The following is a 24,527-nucleotide window of genomic DNA, read 5'->3' on the forward strand; positions in this document are numbered from 1 at the left end:
TGGTAATCCCAGGGACTAGTTTTAGTGGGATTAAACAGGATTCGCCTCGACTAGAGACCTCGTTAGAGGTTCTTAGCGAAACCCCCCAAAATGCAGCGGACTGCTAAGCCTTTCCTTCGTCTGCTTCGTCTGTTCACTGCTCATCGTAATCAACGACCTCGACGTCAAATCCTCCACTCTTTCCTTGCATGGATCTTCTTTTCTCTCCCTGCTCTATCTCATTACCACCCACCCCTAAATCCCAAAATCGAATTAGCACTCACCGATGGCTCGATTCGATCTGAGGCCCAGATCGATGCCGGTGCCACCCCATTCCATTTCCAAAGGTCATCTCCCGCTCTCTCTATCTAAGTCTCAACGATGGCTACCACCGCCGTAGCACCACGCCAGCTCGCTCAGAAGGAGGTTGAATTCAGATGATGTTGGCCGCGAAGTCCATTTGGGCACGAAGAACTGATATTTTCAGATGGAAAGATGTAATGCCATATATCCTCAATCTTCCTCAGATTTGCTTATTTTTTTGGTAATATAATATGAATTTCAGCTTTTTGAATATGTTTCGTTTGGTTTAATGATGTTTGCAATGGTGGTTCTTTCTAATTTAAGCTGAGATTATAGAAAGCCCCATTTTCTGGGTTTGTATATATATGTATATATATATACACACATATACATACACGCACACATATATGTATGTATATGTTTTTGCTAGATCTGATGTATGGCTTTTGTATTATTTGTTCTTGTTGGTATATTTCCTTATTCGCAAAACCCACATTGATTCTTTTGTGTAAATTTGATATTTTTGGGGAAAAATTGTGATGGGTTGCTTTGTTGTGGATGGGTTTTTATTTAAATGTGAAACAAATTATCAATTGTTGGTTCTGAAATCTCAAGAATTTGCAATATCTAGTATGGTAGATGGCACTGGTGGCAATTGCTAGAAGAAGAAAGGAGGTTGGATTAAATACGGTATTTGAGTGACACCAACATACTTTGAACATGGAGAAGATGAAATGTTTAACAGGAATAACGTTAATATTTGGTTGAAATTGAAGTTGAAGAAAATAAAATATTTTGTAATATATCATGGGTTTTTTTTTCATTTTTTTTATTATCCTGCTTCTTAGTTTGGCACTACACCAAACGCTTCACTAAACTAGTACAGCTTAGTCTAGTCTAAGCCAGTCCAACTTAGTTCCTGAAGCTAGTCCAGTCCGAGACAGTCCAGTGCAACAAACGCACCCTTAAGGATCACTCCCCTAGGCGATGTGGGATGCTACATTGTTGTTATTATTTCTCTCAGAAAATTTATGGCTCATGGGAATTGGGTTCATTAGACTTTAGGGTCATGAGTGAAAAAAAATAATAATTAATATGTATTTATTTATTTTTAATCAATATAACATTTTAAAATAATAAAATTTTCATTTCTGTCGGTTATAGACATCAGAATACTAAAATAACAACCGCCAGAAAGTAAAATAATAAAATAGTCAATTTCTATCTGTTATAACCATCACCATTAACTTAAAAACCACCAGAATATGTCAAAAATGTTTTTAAAAAGGATTCAAAAATACTGTCGGTTATAACTGATAGGATTTTTTTTGATATCTGCCATTAAATATCCCCCAAGACTTTATGTTAGATATAACTGACAAGATTTTTCTAATATCTGTCACTAATTAAATGATGTGTCGTATACAATTTATCCGACATGATTTTTCTAGTATCCACCACCATCATCCGCCACCTAAAGCTAATATTGTAATAGTGTACAGTAGTTAACAAATTAAAACTTTCCAAAACCCTATCTCAACTGCTCACCCGCCGCCACCTTCTTCGTTAGTGTCGTCGACCAACGATAGTCACCTCCTTCCCGCCGTTCTCTCTCTCTAGAATTCTCACTTCTGCTAATATTTTGCAAAACATGGAATACCATAAAATTGAAATTTTAATGCCGAAATCAGCCTAATGAGGGATACCCACATGAAGGGCCGGAAAAATCTAGAAAAGTGCTACTTGCAGAGAAACAATCCTTCCGTAGTCAACTAGGAATTGGCTTTCTATGAGTTTAATTGTAAGTGAATAGGAATTGACTTTCTATGAGTTTAATTGTAAGTCGGCATATGTTTTGATATACTTGAGATCATTTTGTTATTGGAGGTGCCACCATGGTGGGTGGCTGTCGAGGAGTAGTATGGCAAAGAAGGCGGTGTTGATTTTGTTTGTTTGCTTTTTATCTAATTTAAATAGGGTAAAAAGGGAAGTTCGAACCAAATAAAAGAAAGTGGGGTGTATTCATAATATTGTCAGGTGTTAATAAAACTACGTAAAAAAAAAAAAAGGACAAATGTTTAATCTCACAATTTCAGAAGTTAAGCATCTGTATTAAAATGCCCCTAGAAATTATGCGAGCCAATAGGTAACTAATGCTTGACTAATGACTTGTTTCTTCAAGAATCAAAATACTTCATCCTCAAAAATCCAATTCCTCCAAAACTGTGAATTGAATTTCTTATTTTTTGCTGGTCGCACTTGTGTTTGAATTCTCACTGGCCAAAACACACATAAATGATCCATACTTGAAATTCTACTCATCATTTTAGTTCCGGTTACAAAATTAGTCGTCATTGCTAAATAAGTAGTAAATATGAGAAAAATGGCGAAACTTTAAACAATTAATAAAATTATTAATAAATACAAACCGTAAGACCTTTTCAAACTCTTGCTTTAAAACTTACAATACTTAATTCAGGAGATTTAGGTTTTAATCCAGAAACAGTTTGACAGACCCTGATCCGGAATGTTCACGTAAACACCCAAATCATGATGTGTTGATCGATACCCACAAAGTGACAAAGCCATAAAGCGTAGTGATGTGGAAAAATGTGAATAAATTAAAAACTTGAAAGTAACTAATTTAGAGTGCGCATGTGAGTGAAATTGAACCCATATCACACAACTAATGTCAAAGCATAGATAAGTTGTAGTAAAAGAAGAGTAAGGACATTTATACCGAAAGGAGGAGTCTCCTACATAATAGCTTTTACCAACAATCCTCGTTGTCAAGAAACATCTGCCACTAAAATCCTGGAAGGGTGAAAAACAAAGGTGAGTCGGCCTGAAAATAAAGTTTGTAAAATATTTTCGAAAAGTGTAACCCCCTCGTTGTAAAACAGGTATATGCTTTCCCAAAAATATTTCAATACTAGTATGTAATACGGAACCCTGCAGCAGAAGTGAGTGAAAAGATGTAGCGTACACCAACAAGATATCTCAACATTAAATCTCAAAACATTATTACAAGAAATCAATGCTCATTAATTTATGTAGGCACGCAAGTCCATTGTAGAGATATTCAAACAATGGAACATGCTGGGTGTAGGTTTTACACTCTGGTACTACATCACGTGTGCTGCACTAGTCGCATCACATACAAGTCCAAAACATGACACAAAAGGACATGCTGGCACCTAACTCTAGATCCAAAGCGAATGTAAACGGTGCATGTGAACTACACGTGAAGTTGGTCATTGGCTCATAGCAGTACAAATAACTAAAAGACACTGTGCAAACATGTAATAATGAGCAGACAAAATGCAAGGATGTCATGCCACAAGTTTATGCTCACAAATAATATTAAAAACACAAATTGTACGGAAAATCTATTTGTAAAGCTAAACATGGCATGTCACATCATAGTATATAAAAGCAGTTGTTGGGAAAAAATCACATATACATACATACATATATATACACGTAAAACGAAAAGACCCACTCACAAATTTATGTAGGTCGTAACCGTCCAACTATTCTGCCCACTGTACTCCTCTGGGTGGTCTATTCCTAAACGGAAAAATTACTGCACTAATCACTAAACTACTAATAATTAATGTAATAAACCTAATTTCTCCCAGTTTGCACAAGAACGGGATCTTCGTCAGAATTTTGGGCCATAACACAACCAAATTTGACCCATAATATACCAAAACGAAGCTTAGGACAAGAGGAATAAGATTATACCCATTTGAAGGCTAAATGTTGGCCAAAGCTGCTCGAAAAATGGCTTAAAAGCTACTGCCCGACTTGGAACATTTTGAACATAGGGGATTCGAGCATGCAAGCTCAAATCCGTGGCCTAGATATTGTGGGAAGTCGTCCTACACCTTCAAATTCGACAAAGTCACTAAGGTTTGGCCAAGTTTGGCATGGTAAATCCTACAACTTGCTGGAAAACATGGTGGGTTAGATACTTATCCTTTAAACACTTAGAAACCTGCATGCATGGTAGAAAAACGCACTGGAACCCAAGAGAAATTTTAATTGTAGACATCCCAAGCTTAACGTTGTCCGAGAAGTTTCAATTCACCAAAGTTCATTGAACGCTGAAACAGAAACCTTGTTTCGTCCTAGTGTGGCACCACTAAGGAGTTGCATATGGTCCTAGATAATTTTTGGGAGAATTTGGGAGGTGTTGATGGAGCTTTGGAGTGATGGTGGTGATGTTCACTGAAAGTGAAAGAGTAAAGAGGGATCTACGGGAGAGTTTCAAAAATTTTCGGTGTTAAGGAAAAAAGTAAGAATGAATGTGGGACGGGATTTTGCCAAGTGCTCTAGAGGGTGTCCTCATGGACCGACAGAAGATGCTACATTAGTAAGTGGGTGGACAATCACCAAAACATCATCATTGTCTCCACGTGTACGAGGCTCCTCATACACGAAGTCCATGGTGATATTCTCTTATATTCATCCGGATATAAGGGGTGACTATAACAACTCAAACGATTTCTTTCTTTCTGTTTTGACCTACCGACAAATTAGGAATTTGCTTAATAACTAAGGAATCTCCTTTTTCATCTCAAGTCAAAAGTAAAAGGGTCAAACTTGGAAATTAGTTAACAAAGTTTCCTAATGATCTGTAAGTAACGTCACATCAATACTTGTGAACTAAAATGGGATAAGATAGGTTGAAAAGTATTCGATCATTCATGTGTTTTTCTGTTGAAGTTGTCAGCAACTACGTTTACACAATTGGGGTAGTACACGAAGGTGCAATCGTAGACATTGATTGATTTTTTTTTTTTGTTGCAACACTTTTGGAGATTGTCAAGAATGCTGTCTGTTGATATCACGTCTCCGAAAAAGGCACATGATCTAAACAAAATTAGCATTTGGGAAATTAATGTAATGGTAATTGGCTTTGAAATTGCTTAGATTAAATCATCGGGGTTTAGAAAGTTTGACTTCAAGGAAGTTCTTGATAAGGTTATCACGAATCCCTCGGGATATAGGCAGAATACACGGTCCGTCAGGTTCATGAACGATATTGGAGCATTCGCCAACCCGCATGACATCACAAGGAACTCATAATGAACATATCGAGTCCTGAATGCAGTCTTAGGAACATCATTATTTCTAATCTTCAGCTGGTCGTAACCAAACTTCACATCAATCTTGAAGAAAGCTCGGGTTCTATAGAGTTGGTCTAAGAGATCTTCAATTCAAGATATGGATTAACTGTTTTTAATCATCACCCTATTGAATTGCTAGTAAACAATGTAAAATTTTAAGGTTCAGTCTTTGCTCTTCATGAATTAAAGCAAAGGTCTCTACGATGAACATTCAAGGAAAATAGGTGTTATACTTGGACGTAGATCAATGGTGCCTCACACATCTCAATCTAGTGGTATCACAGATAGATATTTAGGAATCACATCAAGAATTTAGTTTAACTAGTTTCATAATTTCCAGCCATATCGAATTGTCGTCTTCCTCTACAACACGCGCTAAAAAGCCTTCATTATATTTTCTTAAAAAAAGTTTCTCCTTCACAGTGAGAATTAATTTGTGCTTGAATTTCTAATGTTTGCCTACAGAGGTGACCACAGAGATAACAGGTTGTCGGAAAATGACTAAAAGAATAATAATGATATAATCAATCCATCTTGTGGATTACATGGAAATCCATGAATCCAACAAAATAAGATTAACTAGCATTATTAGATTGGTAATGGAAACAATGCAATCATTGTAGTCACACATGACATAATAGACTTTACCTTATGGCATTGGGATTCTACCCAATTGAGGTACCATGTGATTGAAGTATTTGAACAAGCAAGGGTATGATGATTGACTGGTGGTTTATGCCATTGACATGACTACATGTTTGATATTCACTTGCACGGCTTGCTCCTAAGTTTCTACTATTGTGATTTCGACGGCCCTAATTGTCTTAATAAGTGTGTGTGTCAGCCGTGCCATTACCTAATGTCTCTATGGTATTCTAGTAATGTCTGTTTCCATGGAATAGTGAACTGGTGTCCTAGCAATGCTATGATATCCATATACCGCATTGCACTTTCAATATAAAGAAACCATATCGCCTGGATACTGGTTCACAACTCTTGGATATAAGATAGTCTTGTTTTGGTGCGTCACCAAGGTTGGCTACTAACTAAGGCATGATCGGCAAAGTAGGTAAGATTTCTAGGAATGTTGCTCTTATGAGGTGATTTTATCGCTTTTGGGAAGACAAACTACTGTCTTTGGTATGTAATTATGGAAACTAGTATTTGTGCAGTTGCCATAAGCTCGAGAATGAGAATTATTGAAATTCGATCTTCCTCCTGAAGATTTGAAATCATAATTGATAAGTTTGAAAGATTGACGTTGTCGGGGACCAAATGTGACTGTCCCCAGATGTTATTCCGTTACCTGCAACCACATCAGCACTAACATAGTTACTCGAGACATTTTCAAAACTTCGAGGTGAAGCAAAACCTCGAGGAAATTTTGGGAGGTGGCACAAAAAATAAAGATTGCCAAGGATGAAAGTGCTTGCTGTTTCCTAACAAAGAAGGGTTGGTAACTACGGCTGCATTGTAGTTGGGATTGATCGGTAAATTTCAGGTGGTACACAATTATCGATACGGCTACCCTACTTCAGGGTCAACAAAACGTCTCCATTTTAGGTCTTTCTATGGCAATGAGGTTCTTCACTTAAAAATCTAATGGCAGTCGCCAAAGCATTCTTCTAGAAGGTCAGTAAGTCGTAGAAAAGTGTCAGTGATAGTCATTCCAAGTTACCCAAAACTAATGAAAAGTTGCCATATTTCGTGTTCGACGAGGTGGCATAATTATGATATTGGAATTCAAGAACCGAGAATGCCTACATTATGTGTGTGATGATTGCGATACCGCCTAACCTATGCTTTGATACCAAACTGACACACCTCAACCCGGAATGTCCACATAGACACCCAAATCGCAATGTGTTGGTTGACACCTAGAAAGTGACGAAACCATAAAGCGTAGTGATGTGGAAAAATGTGAATAAATTAAAAACCTAAAAGTAACTAATTTAAAGTGCGCATGTGAGCGGAATTGAACCTATATCACACAAGTGATGTCAGAGCATAGATAAATTGCAGTAAAAGAAGAGTAATGACATTTATACCGAAAGGAAGAGTCTCCTATATAATAGCTTTTACCAATAATCCTTGTCGTCACGAAACCTCTGCCACTAAAATCTTGGAGGAGCGAAAAACAAAGGTGAGTGGGTCTGAAAATAAAGTTTGTAAAACCTTTTCGAAAAGTGTAACTGTAAAACAAGTATATGCTTTCCCAAAAATATTATAATACTAGTATGTAATATGGTACCTTGCAACATAAGTGAGTGAAAAGATGTAAGGTACACCAACAAGGTATCTCAACATTAAATCTCAAAACGTTATTACAAGAAATCATTGCTCATTAATCTATGTAGGCACATAAGTCCATTGAAGAGATATTCAAACATGGAACAGGCCGGGTGTAGGTTTTACATTCTGGTACTACATTACATGAGTTGCGCTAGTCGCATCACATACGAGTCCAAAACATCACATAAAATGACAGGCTGACACCTAACTCTGGATCCAAAGAAAATGTAAACGATGCATGCGAACTACACGTGAAGTTGGTCCTTGGCCCAGGATAGTACAAATAACTAAGAGACATCGTGCAAACATGTAATAATAAGCAAATAAAATGCAAGGATGTCATGTCACAAGTTTATGCTCACAAATATTATTAAAAACATAAAGTGTATGGAAAGTCTATTTGTAAAGCTAAACATGGCATGTCACATCATAGTATTAAAAACAGTTGTTGGGAAAAAATCACATATGTGTGTGTGTGTGTGTGTGTGTGTGTGTATACACGTAAAAACGAAAAAACCCACTCACAAATACATGTAGATCGTAACCGTCCAACTATTTTGGCCGCAGTACTCCTCCGGGTAGTCTACTCCTAAACGGAAAAATTACTATACTAATCACTAAACTGATAACAATTAATGTAATAAACCTAATTTCTCCTAGTTTGCACAAGAACTGGATTTTCGTCGGAATTTTGGGAAGAAAATCAAATGCCCTGTTTGGAGCTGTTACACAACCAAATTTGACCCATAATATACCAAAACTGATGAATAAGATTATACCCATTTTAAGGCCAAAAGTTGGCCGGAGCTGCTAAAAAAAGGGCCTAAAAGCTACTACCTGACTTGGAACCTTTTGAATAGAGGGGATTCGAGCATGCAAGCTCAAATCTATGGCCTAGAGATTGTGGGAAGTCATCCTACACCTTCAAACTTGACCAAACCAACAAGGTTTGGTGAGGTTTGGCATGGAAAATCCGACAACTTGCTGGAAAACATGGTGGGTTAGATATTTATCCTTTAAACACATAGAAACATGCATGCATGGTACAAAAACGCACTAGAACCCAATAGATTGTTTAATGGTAGACATCTCGAGCTAACCGTTGTCCGAGAAGTTTCAATTCGTCAAAGTTCATCGAACGTTGAAATGGGAACCTTGTTTCATCCTAGTGTGGCACCACCAAAGAGTTGCATATGGTCCTAGATAATTTTTGGGAGAATTTGGGAGGTGTTGATGGAGCTTTGGAGCGGTGGTGGTGATGCTCACTGGAAGGGAGAGTAAAGAAGGATTTACACAAGATAGTTTGAAAGATGAGCAAAGGTTGAGTGGGTATAGAAAGAATCAATTGAAATGAGAGAAAATGGGGGAAAATGGGACCGTGAGGGAGAGAGATGTGAGGGAAAAGTGATGGGATATGGCGTGTGAGAGAGAGAGAGAGAGAGAGAGAGAGATGTGAGATAGAGGGAGAAAAAGAAATTATATTTATAAAAGAAAAAAGAAAAAAAAATGATGTCTGATGGATGGCGGCACAAAAGTGCGGGTTTCAAAACCCATAAAAATATTTGTTTAAGCGACTTGCATGGCCATCCCTCATCATTAAGCCTCTTTTAAGGCTTTTTCTTTTTTATTGTTTTCACAGGCCGAACCAAGCAATGATGCACAATGCATGAGGTCAGTTTTTAGAATTTGAATTTCTCTCAGGTAAATTTACACTGTTTCGAACATCACTTTTTATTTATAACTCTGAATTGAGTTCCTTCTGCGGTCACGTGTTCGTAAAAATGAGTACTATTCAAAATAGTAAAATAAGACTAGAAAAGTGAAAGGAAAATTGAGTTCCATGTGGAAGGCCTACATGGCATCTTAGGGGTATTTTGATAATTTCACTACTACTGAGAATAAAATACAATAAATCTCAGGATGGGATGTCACACAATTTTTTTTTCACTCTAATGGTTCTTGGTTAAAATTTAGCCTTTTCAGGCTAAATTTTTTTTAGGTCAATAAAATTAATTTAGAATATCATAACTTATTTTGATGAACATTTTAACTTAAAATTTGCCATTTGTTAAACATTAATATAATTTCTATTTAAAAGTTTCAAAATATTTAAATATAAAAACTAAAAAGATTATTTAAAACTAAAAGAAAAAAAAATGAAAATAAATAAGAACATAATGCACACCTACTACCCACCCCCTATCAGTTCATCGGAATCCCTCAATTAAAAATCAGTTGCATTAGTGAATTTTTCTTCTTATTCCCTCTAATGCCCTTGCTTGGTCTACCCCCATTCATTAATGTTTTCCCTTCATTACTTGGAATGACTTTTATTGGTCTGATCATTTTAGGGTTTCTAGGTAAAGACTTTGATAAATTTACAAAGAACAGTGACATTCAAACCCTAACCAAATAAAACTCCCCCCTTTCTTTCTTAATAATTCTCACTTTGTAAAAAAGAGTTTGATGATTAGAGGAAAATAATAAAGGTTTGATGAATCAACAAATATGTATTTTTGGGCATGCATTGAACATTAACTAAATGAAGGGGTTGGTTTGGTGGGGACGGGAAGGAGGGAGAGAGGGAGGAAGGTGAGCTTGAGATAATAGATCTTTTACATGTGTTTTGGATTTTAGTTTATGTAGTAATTTTTTTTTCAACTTTTATATTAAATTTAATAAGGAGAATCATATATTAATTTGGTTTTACACATGACAAATTTTGAGTTGTGGAGGAGTACCACTCAGTAAAGTTCAGTGCAAGTTAAATTTTTCTTCCATAAAGCATTTATTTATAGAGTTTTTAAGTGAATTTTGAATTAAATATTTTTTTAATTGTTTTAGCCGTTGGACTTATTTTTTATTTTTTATTTTTGTCAAAGATATAGATTTTATTAAATACGAATTGAAATATTTACATCTTCTTTAATGTTAATAAGAAACTCAGGGCCAAATACATCTCGCAAGAAAGATCCTCCGTGCCTGGAAGCATGGTTTGCAACAGCGTAAGAGCATCTCTGAAGGAGATGCCAAATTGTCCACATAAACCATAACAGTAAAAAAAGATAACCACTAATTGTTTCTAACCAAAATGCCAAATCCTATGTGCATGACATGGAATGGTAGCAAAGGGGCTTGCTGTCAACTTTGACAGCAACTTCAAATTTTTTTTTTTTACCAATTATTAAATGTCTTTTATTAATATTTTAATGTCATTTATTATTTGATTGTTGAACGGTAAAGTTGGTTTGGCTTCTGAGCTTCAACCACCACCACCCACTGACCACCACCAAATATCATCCATCCCATTACCTTACTACCACCCTAAATGCAATCACTGCCGGCAACAATGGTGGCGGCGATGCTGCTGCTCCTCTTGCTAATGGCGTTAATTGTGGTGAATGTGGGAGCATCTAACACAAACAGCGTGTACAACCCATGCACAGACACAAGATTCAGAGGTCCGACGGCTTTACATTTGGGATCGCATTCTCGTCTAAGACCTATTTCTGCCTAAATAGGAACTAGTCACATCAGCTCTCGCCCTGCGACCGTCGCCTCTCATTGTCCTCTTCCAACGACTTTGTATTAGTATTAATTAATATGACTTTTATTATGAATTATTTATATGTAAAATTTAAAGTATAAGACATAAATTAGGAAAAAACATGTTATAAAATAATAGTTTAATTTGACATATCAGTAGAGAGCAAAACATAAAAATATGTCAAAATGTCATATAAGCTGTTAACTTTAAATTTAAAATTTAAAATTTGACATCTACTTTGGAAATGGTCTAAAATGCCTAGTTTCCTCCTTGTGGCACAAAAACAAACTTCGCATCTTGAATCCTAGAAGCAAGCCCCCATATATTCAAAATTAAGCTTTCAACATCCGCATCACAATCAATTTCCCGGTTTAGCGTTTGGATTACGCGCGGCTCTGACTGCAGCAGCCTCCGCTACAATAGAGCTTAAGAACATCGATCAGTGTCCCCGTACCTCCCGCCACCTGCAAATCCCAAGAAAAGTCTCTAACCATCCACCCAACTCCTGCATGCATTATAGTTGCATTCCATGCACCATCGCAATTGAATTTGATCGAACCGAAGTTAGGTCGCTTCCATCTCACCAATTGACCAGCAAACACCCAAGACTTTGCCGTTTCTTGAACATCCTTGCTGACAACTTTCCCAGGTATTGCAACTTTGAATTCATTAACCTGTCTTCTCCATACCTCAATAGCTTGTATCGGATTCGCTTGAGAGCCTGTAAAGATCATCTCGTTTCTACTTTTCCATAAGGTAAAAACAAACTTGCGCAATATTTCCTCCCTTCAATCTACATATTTCCACCTCTGTTTCAACATTCATAAGCCGACGAGCAGGATTTTGTCTCGCTGCAAGTGAATTGGTGCAGCATCACCAAAGAAAAAAAAATTGAGCTTATTTGAGACTTTCATCTCCTTTGATTGAATTTTGTACAATTAGATTTTTTTACCGTTAAATTTGATCATATTCATCATCAACCGTTGAAATATAAAAAAAAAATATGAGGGTAGCAAAAAGTTTGTAATATAAGAAACTAATTAAAATAATAATATAATATGATTGGATAAGTTAAAAAAAAAAAAAATTGCAAAAACAACTCCATATTCTTCATGGTCCCTCAACTAATTCACCACAAAAACAAATAAGTTTGATCTCTTTCATACCAAATGAAATTTTGACTTGAATTTTTATAAGAGTAAATTGTAGCTATGGTCCCTCAACTAAAAATCTATTATCATTGGTCCCTCAACTCATCAAAATGTCCAGTTATGGTCCCTTAACTAAAAATCTATTACCATTGGTCCCTCAACTTTAATTCAACTGGAGAAATGGTCTATTAACTTTAACCTAATTGTAGCAATGATCCTTCCAACATAACTCGTTTTGACAAAATTTTTGACATAGTTGACGAAAATGACTATAATTACACATTTTGATGAGTTGATGAACCCTAATTATATAAATGGTTATTCCAACATAACTTATTTTGACCAAATTTTGACTAAATTGATGAAAAGGACTATAGCTACACATTTTGATAAGTTGAGGAACCAATGGTAGTAGGTTTTTAGTTGATGGACCATTGCTCCAATTTGATTAAAGTTAATGGACCATTACTACAATTTACTCTTTTTACAAAGGATTGATTTCAAAAGTATTTTTACTAAAATAGCTGTTAGTCATTTTAAAGGCTGTCCAAACAAGTCCTAATACCATCTCCCTTAACTTTTGTGCGAAATATCTTAAGTTCAACTTTCGTATACGACAGACTTTTGAAATAATTGGATTTAGGTTCACACGGAAAAATAAAAAACTGGATTAATGTTTGTGGGCTTAAATTCAATTTGGGTCGTCCAACAGCCCACACCAGAATCCAACTATCGAAGTAAGCCCATTCCAAAGGCGGTCAGGTCCTCACCCCTCATTACCGTCACGTGCGATACGACCGCCTCTTTCTCTCCTGAGAAAAACATCTCAAAACCCGCTCTGCGTTTTTCAGGGACAAGAGCCAAACCCCGCAAAACCCTAGAAAACGCGAAACGCCATTGAAGCTCCTCAAAAGCTTCTTCGAGCGGAAACACTAGCAGGAAATCTCTCTCTCGAAAGCCTTGTGCAGGGTTTCACATTCGATTCGGTTTCTTGTTCCGCGGTATGTGGAACAACGGCCAGATTGCGCCGCCTGGCACCGGTGGTTCGTCGATTCCGCCACCGCCGGCTGCTCAGCCATCTTACACGGTATTGCCTTCTCCAGCTGATGCCGAGGCGAAGCTTGAGGAGAAGGCCCGGAAATGGCAGCAACTAAATTCCAAGCGGTATAGCGATAAGCGCAAGTTCGGGTTCGTCGAGTCGCAGAAGGAGGATATGCCTCCTGAACATGTCAGGAAGATCATTAGGTTAGTTTGCTTCTGCTTCACTTTGATGTATATCTTTGTTATGCTTATTTGAGTTTTCATATACATTTTGGCGTCGAAGATCTGTAGGTTAGGTTTCGGATAGGGGATTTGTTTTGGGGTTTTTGTGTTTATATTTCAACGAGCTGACTAGAAAATTCATAGGAAGAACTGTGAAGAATAGGGTTGCTTAAGTATTAGTGTGTTGAAATTGTTCACGAAGCACTTAAGTGTGAGGTTATTGAAGAGGTTAGACCGATTTTGGGTTTGAGATTTATGGTTATTGTTGAATGTTGTTGGGTTAAGTATTGTATGAGAAAATCTTTGGACCGTTTGTCAATTTATACGCACCCTAGAAGGAGCAGTGGAAAATTGATTTGTTTTTGGTTGAATATGTGAGATAGAGAAACTTCAATTTTTCATTGGAGATATCTTTTATTTTTTGTTGTACATATTCATCTTTCACGAAAAATTGATTCATTAGAAAGTTTTTCGAATTCACAAGTATGATTTCGTTTCTGTTATCACTATTTAGAATCGGCATGATTATGTTTTTTCATGCTTTTTACTGGTGTCCTGACCCTTTCATGGTTTCGTGTAATGAATGTGCTTGTACTTTACTGCATTAGGTAGATCTTGTCCTGAATAGTATTTAATTTGGTGTGTCCTTTGACAGAGACCATGGGGACATGTCCTCAAAGAAATTTCGTCATGATAAACGAGTGTATCTCGGAGCACTTAAGTTTGTCCCCCATGCAGTTTACAAGCTCCTCGAGAATATGCCAATGCCATGGGAGCAGGTACTTGTTCTATGTCTCTCGTATCCTTCCAAACTGTTCATTTTTGATGGTTAAATTTGTCCATTATGTGATATCTACCAAAGTGGCACTGATTTTATTAATCACTTCTGTAACAGGTCCGGGATGTGAAGGTTTTGTACCATATAACTGGGGCAATTACATTTGTAAATGAAATACCATGGGTTGTTGAACCCATCTATTTGGCTCAGGTGCTTATCTCTCTTTCATATCATTGATATGCTTCTTAAGTTATATAGTATGCTATCCAATTCTTGAAGTTTATAGTCTTTTCTTGCTCCTTGTTGATATTTAGTGGATTCGTTTTATTTAATTTGTACAGTGGGGTACGATGTGGATTATGATGAGAAGGGAGAAGAGGGATCGTCGGCATTTCAAAAGAATGCGGTTTCCACCATTTGATGACGAGGAACCTCCATTAGACTATGCTGATAATCTGTTAGATGTTGATCCTCTAGAGCCAATTCAATTGGAGTTGGATGAAGAAGAAGATTCTGCTGTGTATACATGGTTTTATGACCATAAACCTCTTGTCAAAACAAAGCTCATTAACGGTCCAAGTTATAGGAAGTGGCATCTGTCGCTTCCGATCATGGCAACTCTTCATCGACTAGCAGGACAGCTGCTTTCTGATCTTATTGACCGCAATTATTTCTACCTGTTTGACATGGAGTCTTTTTTTACAGCCAAAGCACTCAACATGTGCATTCCAGGTATCCATATTTTTTCTCTTGTCTTGCCACTTATTGAAAGGAAAATAACTCTTGTTTCATTGTTTTTGTTTTTCAATGTTTGTTTGTGGTGTGTCTTTCTAGTGTCAACCTTCTATGAAATGGACTGTTGCTTGATACATTCGTCTAGCAATATTAATAGTTGTCAGGTCCAAAGGGGTCTGTTTGCGGATTGATGTGATTCTGGATTCCTGCTTGACACTATATCTTCACACTTTGCATGATTTTAAGAAGTTGAATGTGCAGTCTATGGAAATAATAGTATCAATTGATTCCTTCATTTAGCATATACATTGTTGTGTCTCAATCATTATTATACTTTAAATCTTTCTCTTTAAAATTTTTGGTGCAGTGGTGGTTCCTTTTAATTTTTTACTGCCCATGTTGGATGTTAGTGCTAGGCCAGGGTTATGTTTACTGTTTTTGGATAATGCTCTGCTGCTCGCTGTTTTCTTCGTGACCTTTCACAAATATTAACTTACAGAGTAACTAAAAAAAGGCCGTTGTTAGGTTATATCTTTTCCTGTTGTTCAATTTGGTGTATCAGCTTTGAACTTATATGCTTTTCTTTTGTTTTGCTACACCTTTTGCAGGTGGACCTAAATTTGAACCATTGTATCGGGATATGGAGAAAGGGGATGAAGACTGGAATGAATTTAATGACATCAACAAACTCATTATTCGGTCACCTCTTAGAACAGAGTATAGAATTGCATTCCCTCATCTCTACAACAATAGACCAAGGAAGGTCAAGCTCTGTGTTTATCACACACCCATGGTGATGTACATAAAGACCGAGGATCCTGATCTACCTGCGTTTTATTATGATCCATTGATACACCCAATACCCAGCACTAACAAGGAGCGGCGTGAGAAGAAAACTTCTGATGAGGAGGAAGATGATATCTTTACGTTGCCGGATGTTGTGGAACCTTTTCTGAAAGATACTCAGCTTTATACTGACACAACAGCTGCCGGAATCTCCCTTTTGTTTGCCCCGCACCCTTTTAACATGAGATCTGGTCGGACCCGTCGTGCAGAAGATATACCCCTTGTGTCCGAGTGGTATAAGGAACATTGTCCTCCTTCATATCCAGTTAAAGTTCGAGTCAGCTATCAGAAGTTGCTGAAATGTTTTGTATTGAATGAGCTGCATCACAGACCACCCAAAGCTCAAAAGAAGAAACATTTGTTTCGATCTCTCCAAGCTACCAAGTTTTTCCAAACTACAGAACTTGATTGGGCTGAAGCGGGTCTTCAAGTCTGTAAGCAGGGTTATAACATGCTGAATCTCTTGATCCACAGGAAAAATTTGAATTACCTTCACCTTGATTACAATTTTAATCTGAAGCCTGTGAAGACCTTGACAACAAAGGAGCGTAAGAAATCTCGGTTTGGTAATGCTTTTCATCTGTGCCGTGAAATCTTGCGGTTGACAAAGCTTGTAGTTGATGCCAATATCCAATTCCGTTTGGGTAATGTTGATGCCTTTCAATTGGCTGATGGCTTACAATACACGTTTTCTCATGTTGGTCAGTTGACTGGAATGTACCGTTACAAGTACAGGTTGATGAGGCAGATTAGAATGTGCAAAGATTTGAAGCACTTGATTTACTACCGGTTCAATACTGGGCCAGTGGGAAAAGGACCGGGATGTGGGTTCTGGGCACCAATGTGGAGGGTGTGGTTGTTTTTCCTTCGTGGCATAGTTCCTCTTTTGGAACGGTGGCTGGGGAATTTACTAGCACGTCAATTTGAGGGGCGCCATTCAAAAGGAGTGGCGAAGACTGTTACTAAGCAGCGTGTTGAAAGCCATTTTGACTTGGAGCTTCGAGCTGCTGTGATGCATGATGTTCTTGATGCCATGCCCGAGGGTATCAAGCAAAATAAGGCCAGAACTATCTTGCAACATCTCAGTGAGGCATGGCGTTGCTGGAAAGCAAACATTCCTTGGAAGGTCCCTGGTTTGCCAGTTCCCATTGAAAATATGATTCTTCGTTATGTCAAATCAAAGGCAGACTGGTGGACAAATGTTGCTCATTATAACCGTGAACGTATAAGAAGAGGTGCTACTGTTGATAAGACAGTTTGTCGAAAGAATCTTGGAAGATTAACTCGTCTCTGGCTAAAGGCGGAGCAGGAACGACAGCACAATTATTTGAAAGATGGTCCATATGTCACACCAGAAGAGGCAGTTGCAATTTACACGACAACTGTGCACTGGTTGGAGTCAAGGAAGTTTACACCCATTCCATTCCCTCCATTGTCGTACAAGCATGATACCAAGCTTCTGATCCTTGCTCTGGAGAGGTTGAAGGAGTCTTATAGTGTGGCTGTAAGATTGAACCAACTTCAAAGAGAAGAGCTGGGTCTCATTGAACAAGCCTATGATAATCCTCATGAGGCATTGTCACGAATTAAGCGTCACTTGCTCACTCAGCGTGCATTCAAAGAAGTTGGCATAGAGTTCATGGACTTGTATAGCTATCTGATTCCAGTTTATGAGATAGAACCTCTTGAGAAGATTACAGATGCATATCTTGATCAATATTTATGGTATGAGGGTGACAAACGTCATCTCTTTCCCAACTGGATCAAGCCTGCAGATTCAGAGCCACCTCCACTCTTGGTTTATAAGTGGTGTCAGGGAATCAATAATTTGCAGAGCATATGGGATACAAGTGAGGGGCAATGTGTGGTGATGCTTCAAACAAAGTTTGAGAAGTTCTTTGAGAAGATCGACTTGACGATGCTAAATAGGCTCCTGCGGCTCGTTCTTGACCATAATATTGCTGATTATGTCACTGCAAAGAACAATGTGGTGTTGTCCTACAAAGATATGAGTCATACAAATTCGTATGGTCTCATACGTGGTCTTCAGTTTGCATCTTTTGTAGTACAATATTATGGGCTTGTGTTGGATCTATTACTTCTTGGGCTGACTCGAGCCAGTGAGATTGCCGGTCCACCCCAGATGCCAAATGAGTTCATCACTTATTGGGATACAAAGGTTGAGACTCGGCATCCTATCAGGTTGTATTCTAGATACATAGACAGGGTGCATATCTTGTTCCGCTTCACCCACGAGGAGGCTAGGGACCTTATTCAGCGATATCTTACTGAGCATCCGGACCCCAATAATGAAAATATGGTTGGATACAATAATAAGAAATGCTGGCCAAGAGATGCTAGAATGAGGCTTATGAAACATGATGTCAATCTTGGGAGGAGTGTTTTTTGGGATATGAAGAACCGTCTCCCTCGAAGCATCACAACTTTGGAGTGGGAGAACAGCTTTGTGTCTGTTTACAGCAAGGATAATCCAAATTTGCTTTTCAGTATGTCTGGATTTGAAGTTCGGATACTTCCGAAGATAAGAATGAGTCAAGAAGCATTTAGTAACACGAGGGATGGGGTTTGGAATTTGCAGAATGAGCAGACAAAGGAGAGGACTGCAGTTGCTTTCTTACGTGTTGATGATGAACACATGAAGGTGTTTGAGAATCGTGTGAGGCAGATTCTTATGTCTTCGGGGTCTACAACGTTTACAAAAATCGTTAACAAATGGAATACAGCGCTTATTGGTCTAATGACTTACTTCCGTGAAGCAACTGTTCATACACAAGAACTGTTGGATTTGCTCGTCAAATGTGAAAACAAAATTCAGACCCGTATTAAGATTGGGTTGAATTCAAAGATGCCTAGCAGGTTTCCACCTGTCATATTTTACACGCCAAAAGAAATTGGAGGACTTGGCATGTTATCTATGGGTCACATATTGATTCCACAAAGTGACCTCCGTTACAGTCAGCAGACAGATGTTGGTGTGACTCATTTTAGGAGTGGAATGAGTCATGAAGAGGACCAGCTGATCCCAAATCTTTACCGTTACATACAGCCATGGGAGAGTGAATTTATAGATTCTCAACGTGTTTGGGCAGAATATGCACTGAAAAGGCAGGAAGCTCAGGCACAAAATAGGCGTCTGACTCTTGAAGATTTGGAAGTGAGTATACTGTTCTTGCCCAGTGTTCATTCTGCTGTTATATCCTATTTTTTTTCAAAAAGGTTTCTTCCTTTGCTTTTGTCTGGGGTTGTACATTATTTTAGTTTCTTCATTCTGCTGCATTGTTCTAAATACTTCTTCGTTTGGTTGACAGGATTCATGGGATAGGGGAATACCACGCATAAATACTTTGTTCCAGAAGGACCGGCATACTTTAGCATATGACAAAGGATGGAGAGTTCGGACAGATTTTAAGCAGTACCAGGTGTTGAAACAAAATCCTTTCTGGTGGACACACCAGAGGCATGATGGAAAGTTATGGAACTTAAACAACTACCGAACTGATGTGATTCAAGCCCTTGGAGGTGTTGAAGGAATCCTTGAGCATACATTATTCAAAGGAACATAGTAAGTTAATATCTATTGTTGTCATCCTAAACCATAAACTACAGAACATTATACTGTGCTTTATTACATGGCTTGTGTATGAAAGATATTGACCTACACAAGTATAGCTGAGATTACTTCTTATGCAACTAATCAGAAGCCATCATTACATCGGAACATAAATGCATCTTAGCATATTTAAGGGGCCTTTTTGTATTCTAGCATGTGCTTTAGGTGTATATCAAAGGTGAAACTTATATATGGTTGTGTGGAAAACAGATGTCAGTTTTAAGTTTTAACATATGCTTTCATCTTTAAGTGACATCAGGTTATGGATGGCAAATAAGTTCTGTAAAGTGTATTTCTGTTGATTTTGAAAGTTAATTGCACATCACTGAACATTTTTTTTTTTTTTTTTTCCAATTTCAGCTTTCCTACATGGGAGGGGCTCTTCTGGGAGAAAGCATCTGGTTTTGAGGAGTCGATGAAGTATAAAAAGTTGACCAATGCACAGAGATCTGGGCTCAATCAAATCCCTAATCGTAGATTTACTCTTTGGTGGTCACCTACCATAAATCGGGCCAACGTATATGTTGGTTTCCAAGTGCAGCTAGATTTAACTGGAATATTTATGCACGGGAAGATTCCAACCTTGAAGATATCACTGATTCAGATATTCCGTGCTCACTTGTGGCAGAAGATTCATGAAAGTGTTGTCATGGATCTTTGTCAGGTTTTGGATCAAGAGTTGGATGCTTTGGAAATTGAAACTGTGCAGAAAGAAACGATACATCCCAGGAAGAGTTACAAAATGAACAGCTCTTGTGCTGACATTCTTCTGTTTGCTGCCCATCGATGGCCAATGTCAAAACCTAGTCTTGTAGCTGAGCCCAAGGATGTCTTTGACCAGAAAGCGAGCAATAAGTACTGGATAGATGTACAACTGCGTTGGGGAGATTATGATTCTCACGATATTGAGCGTTACACCCGAGCGAAGTTTATGGACTATACCACTGACAACATGTCCATCTATCCTTCTCCCACAGGTATGTGGTTTTTCTGGTTGCCATACTGTTTCAGTGTCTGTATTTATCTTTTTTGGGAATTTAATCATGCTTGTTCCATGCAGGGGTGATGATTGGTCTTGATTTGGCCTATAATTTGCATTCTGCATTTGGTAACTGGTTTCCTGGTTCAAAACCCCTGATTCAACAGGCAATGAACAAGATCATGAAAGTTAGTCAACTGCCACATTTGAAGTTTTATGATATATTTTCTGAATAGATTAAAACACAAGTAGCTAACTAATTGGTCTTCGTGTGCTTGCAGTCAAATCCAGCCTTATATGTCCTGAGGGAGCGAATAAGGAAAGGATTGCAGCTATATTCTTCTGAGCCTACAGAGCCATATTTATCATCCCAAAACTATGGGGAGATCTTCAGCAATCAAATTATTTGGTTTGTTGATGACACCAATGTGTATCGTGTTACAATCCATAAGACATTTGAAGGAAATCTCACTACAAAACCAATCAATGGTGCTATCTTCATATTCAATCCAAGGACGGGGCAGTTATTCCTGAAGGTATGTCTCTGTTTCTGTGATATCCCTCAACCCCACACACAAACACCACAACCCCACACCCCCCTCTCTCTCTCTCTCTTTCTCTCTCTTTTTCTTCCTTTTCTCACCCTTCTGTGGAGGTTTTGAACCTCATGTCATAAGTTCATATTTTGCAGGTTATCCACACTAGTGTCTGGGCAGGACAGAAGCGTCTTGGTCAGTTGGCAAAGTGGAAAACTGCAGAAGAAGTTGCTGCACTTGTGCGTTCTTTGCCAGTGGAAGAACAGCCAAAGCAAATTATTGTGACTCGTAAGGGAATGTTGGATCCCTTAGAGGTTCATTTGCTCGATTTCCCCAACATAGTCATAAAAGGAAGTGAGCTGCAGCTTCCTTTTCAAGCTTGTTTGAAGATTGAGAAGTTTGGTGATCTGATATTGAAGGCTACTGAACCACAGATGGTTCTTTTCAATATTTATGATGATTGGTTGAAGAGTATTTCATCATACACTGCATTCTCTCGGCTAATTTTGATTCTTCGTGCTCTTCATGTGAACAATGAGAAGGCAAAGATGTTATTGAAGCCTGATAAAACAGTCGTTACCGAGCCACATCACATCTGGCCTTCTCTTTCTGATGATCAATGGATGAAGGTAATCTCATTGTGTTGCATTCCTTTAAATAATATTTTTTCTGCAAGCAGCTTTTTGTTGTCACACTCTCACTAGTCAGAGTTGCTATGACAACCTTTAGTCATCGTCTGTTACATTTATTGATCTGTCCAGAAATCTGAAAATGATTTTGATTTTTGTATCCAAACGGACCTTTGCTAGATTTTCCACAGTTGACCATATTGTTAACCTTTTCACACTTCTATGATGCATGGTACAGGTTGAGGTTGCTCTTAGGGATCTCATATTGTCAGACTACGCAAAAAAGAACAATGTGAATACATCAGCCCTAACACAATCTGAGATCCGTGACATTATACTTGGAGCTGAGATCACCCCACCTTCGCAACAGAGGCAGCAAATTGCGGAAATAGAAAAACAGGTGATGTTTCTCTTCTGGTGGTTTGCATTTTGATACACACAACACCGACGTGTATATGTAGACTTGTTCTTCATGACTCAATTATATATGTGGGCCATTTTTGATCGTCTCAAGTTAACTTATATTGTTGAATTTGCATTTTCAGGCCAAAGAAGCCAGCCAGCTGACAGCAGTCACAACAAGGACTACAAATGTGCATGGTGATGAACTCATTGTCACCACTACTAGTCCCTATGAGCAAAGTGCATTTGGCTCCAAAACTGATTGGCGTGTGAGAGCAATATCAGCTACAAATCTATATCTCCGTGTCAATCATATATATGTGAATTCAGAAGATATTAAGGTAGGGTTCTATTTTTAATAAATATGATATTTTGTAGTTTTTTGTCTTTTGATCTTTTCTTATTCTTATCCTTGTTTGTTCAATTCATTGACATGGGAGCATGAATGGTGTTACAGGAAACGGGTTACACCTATATTATGCCAAAGAACATTTTAAAAAAGTTCATCTGCATTGCGGATCTGAGGACGCAAATAGCTGGTTACTTGTATGGCATAAGCCCACCCGATAACCCTCAGGTCAAGGAAATCCGCTGCATTGCAATGCCACCACAATGGGGTACCCACCAGCAAGTTCATCTTCCATCAGCTCTTCCTGATCATGATTTCCTCAACGATTTGGAGCCTCTGGGATGGATGCACACACAGCCGAATGAGCTTCCTCAGCTTTCTCCTCAGGTATTTTGCATGATCAATCTATCAATCCCTCTGATCTTTGATTGATTGTTATGCTTGTTTGGGGTTTGCTTTCTATAGAGGAATGTGGCGAACAAGAAAATAACCTTTTCCTTTTGTTGCTTTGCAGGATCTCACTTCTCATGCTAAGATTTTAGAGAACACCAAGCAATGGGATGGGGAGAAATGCATCATTTTAACCTGCAGTTTCACTCCAGGTTCCTGCTCCTTAACTGCGTACAAGCTTACTCCATCTGGTTATGAATGGGGACGTGTCAATAAAGACACAGGAAGCAATCCTCACGGATACCTTCCCACTCATTACGAGAAGGTGCAGATGCTTCTCAGTGACCGCTTCCTTGGTTTCTATATGGTGAGATTTGTAAATACACTTTGTTCGGCCTATTTGTGTTCCCACTAAATCTAATATTGTTGGAGGGTCTCTACTTTTACTGGGTTAATTTGTTTATTTTCTGTTTGGTTCTAAGATTCCGGACACTGGTCCATGGAACTACAACTTCATGGGGGTGAAGCATACGCCGAGCATGAAGTACGGCATCAAGCTTGGAACACCCAGGGAGTACTATCATGAGGACCACCGGCCGACCCATTACCTTGAGTTCAGCAACCTGGAGGAGGGTGATACAGTGGAAGGAGATCGCGATGATACTTTCACATAAAACTTTTGTTGTCAGATGTAATGCAGAGGTGATACAAGGGTTGTTTCGTATTCAGAAACCCTTACTTTTATTGTAAGAATCCTTTTGTGGATGAAAATGCTTGTGCACCTGTAAAGCTAGTTGGGACGAACGTACGTTTGTGTTTTTTGACGAGGCCTGTAAATATTTGAGCTAGGAGAGGAGAGTACTAGTTTTGTTGCTGAAAGAAAGTAGAATGCTCAAAGTGGTAGAAAGTAGACCGCTTGTATTTGAAATTTGAAATTCTAAGCTATTGCCTGACAACATAACCGGATAACATTCTTTCGGCATAAGATGATGTGCTCGAACGGCTATAGTATTCCGGTTGGCGGTCGCTCATCACATCCTACATTGAAACCAAACAACAAAGCAAAACGAAAAACTTTGAGCACATATGCAGAATAAAGTTATAACAAAGAAAAGCTTTCATGCTTGTTCTGTAACGTACTTGTCTTGGTGAGTTTAGTGCACTACCACCTAGCTTGAAAGAATTCATGCTCTCGTTGCTCTCAGTCTGTTTAGCTTTGCTAGCACAATCTTACCAAGATCCAGTCTGTCTTTTCGCCTCATTTCATTGCACTCTAATGCGAGCTGCGCCAACTTTAAGGCTTCCTCAACAGGCCATGGTCAAGCATCTCGGGGAAGGTGGGTGCAACCCTTTCCGATGCTTGTGCCGCCTCAATCGCTGCATTACTTTTTGCATTCTCCTTTTGTGCCAGTGCAAATGCAGCTTCCTCAGCGAGTTGTGCCTCTTCTAATCTGTGCTCTCCGGCCAATTTCCACCGGTGAAGATCCTCTTCCTGTGAATTCACGTCATTAGATTTTACGCTTCAATTTTCCAATATGCTTAACAAAGTCTCTAGTCAAATGATGATTCTCATCCATACCCT

The 24,527-nt window shown here is 38.3% G+C and overlaps 1 protein-coding gene across 1 annotated transcript; it reads left to right on the forward strand.

The window, feature by feature from the left end:
• Window positions 1-13,228: 13,228 nt before the first annotated feature.
• LOC137738776 (pre-mRNA-processing-splicing factor 8A) lies at window positions 13,229-23,996 on the forward strand. The gene is made up of 15 exons (XM_068478249.1): window positions 13,229-13,652; window positions 14,326-14,449; window positions 14,566-14,658; window positions 14,790-15,180; window positions 15,792-19,204; window positions 19,359-19,612; window positions 20,021-20,637; window positions 20,721-20,827; window positions 20,921-21,175; window positions 21,331-21,804; window positions 22,043-22,204; window positions 22,350-22,547; window positions 22,664-22,942; window positions 23,070-23,312; window positions 23,428-23,996. Exons 1-15 carry the CDS (start codon window positions 13,411-13,413, stop codon window positions 23,617-23,619), a joined length of 7,044 nt encoding a protein of 2,347 aa, XP_068334350.1. The 5' UTR covers window positions 13,229-13,410; the 3' UTR covers window positions 23,620-23,996.
• Window positions 23,997-24,527: the final 531 nt, after the last annotated feature.

This window comes from Pyrus communis, chromosome 7 (genome assembly GCF_963583255.1).
Source record: "Pyrus communis chromosome 7, drPyrComm1.1, whole genome shotgun sequence".
NCBI classification, from domain to species: domain Eukaryota; kingdom Viridiplantae; phylum Streptophyta; class Magnoliopsida; order Rosales; family Rosaceae; genus Pyrus; species Pyrus communis.